This window comes from Empidonax traillii, unplaced genomic scaffold (genome assembly GCF_003031625.1).
Source record: "Empidonax traillii isolate 1590-97213 ecotype Southwest subspecies unplaced genomic scaffold, ASM303162v1 scaffold6178:size11738, whole genome shotgun sequence".
Lineage (NCBI taxonomy): Eukaryota > Metazoa > Chordata > Aves > Passeriformes > Tyrannidae > Empidonax > Empidonax traillii.
The window spans coordinates 2,456-6,399 of NW_020961371.1; the positions used below are offsets into that span (position 1 = coordinate 2,456).

A 3,944-nucleotide genomic window follows, 5' to 3' on the forward strand; every position below is an offset into this window, starting at 1 on the left:
ACGTCGCGTTGACCGAAGAACCCACAAACTTGGACATTTCCTTGCCTGATCTCACTGTGGAGGTTGACACTGCAACAACTGAGGGCATTGCAGACCCTGACCTCATGGCCAGGGAGAGTGTGAATTATGCTCCCACTCCAGATCTTTTTGAGGAGAATGGTGTCTCCAGTGCAAAGCAAGTAAGCAGCCCGTGGTCAGGGCTCAAGCCATCCTAGGCTTGTGTGGCCCCTCAAGTCGGCTCCCCTGGGCCCACTCAGCCTTTGAGGCCAGCACCATGTGGTGGGAAGGGAAGCACTTGTTGGGGAAGCTGGGTAAGTTGGCAGCTCTTCCCCCATGCCTCCTGCAGGTGCCAGCCTTCATCAGGAACATGCACCAGAGACTGACAGCCAACGTGACTCCAGAAGAGGAGCTGCTCACAGAGTTTCTGAGGGTGACCAAGGAATACCCTGCTGATGTTGTGGTCACCCTCCTGCGCTGTGCCCCATCATGTGATAGGTACAGGACCCCCTGCCTTTTGGGCTCGGGGCTCACCAGTCTTTAGAGCCCTTCACCCTGTCCATCCCATCCCACGTGGTCTGCCAGAGGGATGGAGAGTTCCAGGACCCTGTGGCCCCTCTGTTTCCCAGCCCTGCCATGTCAGCCCCAATCCTGCTGCCATGCTCCCGCCCTGCTCCTCAAGGCCCTTTGGCCGGCACCCCCTGACACACAACTCTGGCCCCGCAGAGCTGCTGCCAGCATGTGGAGGACCATCGCCTCGTCGGGAACAGCACTGGAGAAGGTGCTGCCAAAGCTGCTCTCTGTGATGGAGGACTGGCCATTGCACAGCTCATCCACCTCCGACGGGGACAATATGCCTGTCTTTGCTCTGGCTGTGAGTTTCTGCAATGGGCTTTGGCTCCTTCCCAGGTCACCTCTCCAGTGGGTCTCCTTCCTCCCCAACACTGCATCTCCCTGCCACAGGCACTAGGCTGGTTAGGGCCAGGTTCAGGGGCACCAGGCCACGGGCTCCCCCTGAGTCTCCCCTGGCCTTTCCCTCCCATGCTCGGGTCCCGCCACATGGACATCTGGGCACTCAGAGCTGGCCCGGGTGGTTTATCTTTTGCAGTCAACCATCGTGGTTTGGGAGATTCTCCAGATGTCCCAGTGCCCAGAGCAATTGAAAGACTATTCCTCCCATCTCCTCGTGGATCTCCTCTTCCAAGTTTCCACCAGCAAAGAGCAGATGCCAGAGGAGGTTGACACATTCTGGAAGGGATACTGGGAGCAACATCGCCTTCCCACAGACTCCAAGAGGTGCTCCATCCCAGTCCTCTTGTCCCTTTCATGCCCTTGGGGCTGGGTCAGGGCTCCCAGCATGACCTGGGCTTCACTCTCCACACAGATTTGCAGTGTTGACCATAAAGGCCCTACTTTGCCGCCTTGAGTATGAGGATGTGGTGGTTTCAATGGAACAGAAGCGTGGCTGGGACACGCTCGTCAATGCTGACACCCACCACTACGCAGTGGGTCTACTGGCCAGGTGAGACCCCCTTGTCCCTGCTGCCCCTGTCATTTCTGCCTGGGCACGGGGAACCCCCACAGTGTCCGTGGGTCAGAGGGCCATGTCAGTGAGGGATGGCTGAGCAGATTGGAAAAGGCTGGGAGAGGCGGGTGCGCAGGAGGAGCCGCCTCCCAGAGTGCAGGTGTCCCTTCCGGGGGTGGTGGGGAAAGACCAGGCCTGTGTGAGTGAGCCCTGGCAGAGGTTTGCCCACCCAGCTCAGGGTTGATGGTGCCTGTTTCCCACTAACAGGGAGATGCGCCGTGCCTCGAGCCCCTTGTATTCCTGGATTGCCCTTTGCCTGCTGGGGCTGCTCATCAGGGACAAGCCCCGCTGGGAGCTTCCTGCCATGGCCTTCCTTGTGGAGGTGAGCCTGCTGGCGAGCGCTGCCTGGCCAAGCTGCCTCCACCTCTCAGCCCTCTGGCAGCCGCAGCTGCTGCCTGGGCACAGCCCTGTGCGGGTCCAGGCTCCTGCCGGCCGGGCACCCCGTCACTGCTGCGTGCCTTGCAGGTCCTTGACTGCCGGGATATGACTGAATGGAGCGACAGCTTCCTGGAGATTCTTGCAAGGCACCTGAGAAGTGAGTGCCCAGAGATGCGTCGCCTGGCACTCAGAGGCCTCGTGGTGCTCAGCAAGGATCCTGTGATGGTGAGGAGGGGGCAGGGGCTGAAGCCTTGCTGGAATCCTGGGGCTGGACAACGCAGTCACTTGGCCTGGGCTGGGCTTCAGGAGCTGTGGCAGCTGCTCCCAGCTCTTCTGCCATGGGGCCCGGAGGCCAATGGCCTGTCCTGAAGGGGTTGGCTCTGCAGCCGTTCCTGGCTTCACAGCACAGCCTTGTGTTCCTCACAGGCTGACGGCATGCGGACCCTGACACAAAGCCTCATGGACGTTCTGTGGGATGCAGACAGAGAGCTGGTCGAAATGGCCCTCTCTATATTCATCAATGAAGTTGAGGACAGAGACATCCTAATCTCTACCCCCACTGCCCTGCAGCTGGCTGAGGTGCTGCAACCACTCTTTGGCTACGTAAGTCTCTGTGCCCCCCACCACAGGCCCTGGGGGCTGTCAGGAAACTGTGGCCTGTGCATTTGCAGGCCTGTGCCCCGGTGGGCCTGGAACAGCCAGTGCTGAGGCCTTTTCTTCTTCCTTTGCATCAGGACAACATCCGTGTGCAACTGCTCTCCATTCACCTCTTCCAAAAGGTGATGGAGTTGGGAGTGGATGAAGGACAAGAACACCTGAAGTCACACGTGAACCAGAGCCTGATGCCGCTCTTCTTCAACTGGCACGACGAGAACCAGCAAGTGGCAGAAGTGAGTACTTTTGGGCTCTGGGGTCACAACAGGAGGGAGCCGGGCTGCCTCCTGCCCTGGCCTTGGTCCAGGGACACGGGTCCTGTGCCCTGGGCTGTGGTGCCATCTCCTGGACTCTGTTGCTCTGCAGGCCTCTTGGAAAGCGCTTCTTCGTGCAGCCTGGTTGCTGAAGAGGAGGGATCTTGTGGAGCTGTTGAAGACAGAGCAGCCGTGGAGGTTTAGCGAGTGCCTGGTAAGGAGGGACCTGAAGCCCCAGTCCCCAAGGCCCTGAGTGTGGGGATGGCACTGTGCCCAGCCAAGGGGCAGAGCCCCAGCCAACCATTCCCTCTGTGCCCTGCTGTTTTCTGCAGCTGGAGAAGGACAAGAGCCGAGTGGCCCAGTACCTCTGCCAGGCCCTGCCGTACCTGGAGAGCCCACAGGAGCCCGTGCGAGAGGCGGTCCTCAGGTTCATAGGTGAGCCACAAGGTCCCTGCCCGCCCCACTGCAGCTCGGCCCCAGCCCCGGCTGCTGCGTCCACTGGGGGGGAGCTGTGACACCACTGGGGCCCTGACAGCATCTGTGTTCCCAGGGATCGCCGGGAGGTACCTGAGGGGACAGCAGGTTGAGCTGCAGATCGTCATTGATGGTGAGTGAGAGCAGTGGGGACTGGTGGAGAAGCAGAGACCCTGGGCAGGGAGCTGCAATCCTGCCCCGGCTGTGGAGGGCTCTGCTCCCTGCATGGATGAGGAATGGCTTGGGCAGAACAGAGAGAGATTTCAGGGCCATGAGGGGTATTGGTGGCCAGCACCTTCTGGCTGATCCCCTTGGGCCCTGCTCCTCCTGGCCATAGCAAAAGCTGGCTGGGATGGCCTTGGCAGGAGGGGCTTCTTGGGTCACCAGAGATCTGGGCACTGACCTTGCCTCATTCCCTTTTGTTCCAGTTATTGAAGGCATGACTCATGACAGCGCTGCCATCAAAAGCCTGGCAATTCAAACCCAGAAAATCCTAATGGCTGTCCAGAGACCTCAGGCTTCTCCACATTCCAGCAGTTTGAACATCATCTCCAGAGTGTGCAGAATAGGGAGGCTCCTCTGTGGGGCAGCTGCCAGAGGTC

General features: G+C 59.9%; 1 protein-coding gene across 1 annotated transcript in view; it reads left to right on the top strand.

Annotated features, from left to right (window-relative positions):
* The first annotated feature begins 26 nt into the window (after window positions 1-26).
* Window positions 27-3,944, top strand: part of LOC114073358 — a 7,968-nt gene continuing 4,050 nt past the window's right edge. Inside the window, exons 1-13 of the mRNA XM_027911127.1 lie at window positions 27-179; window positions 347-495; window positions 724-871; window positions 1,106-1,293; window positions 1,382-1,519; window positions 1,790-1,904; window positions 2,048-2,185; window positions 2,387-2,563; window positions 2,695-2,854; window positions 2,922-3,082; window positions 3,201-3,303; window positions 3,419-3,475; window positions 3,771-3,941. Of these exons, the coding sequence (XP_027766928.1) occupies window positions 105-179; window positions 347-495; window positions 724-871; window positions 1,106-1,293; window positions 1,382-1,519; window positions 1,790-1,904; window positions 2,048-2,185; window positions 2,387-2,563; window positions 2,695-2,854; window positions 2,922-3,082; window positions 3,201-3,303; window positions 3,419-3,475; window positions 3,771-3,941 (1,780 nt within the window). The 5' untranslated portion in view covers window positions 27-104. The remainder of the gene's footprint in view (window positions 180-346; window positions 496-723; window positions 872-1,105; window positions 1,294-1,381; window positions 1,520-1,789; window positions 1,905-2,047; window positions 2,186-2,386; window positions 2,564-2,694; window positions 2,855-2,921; window positions 3,083-3,200; window positions 3,304-3,418; window positions 3,476-3,770; window positions 3,942-3,944) is intronic.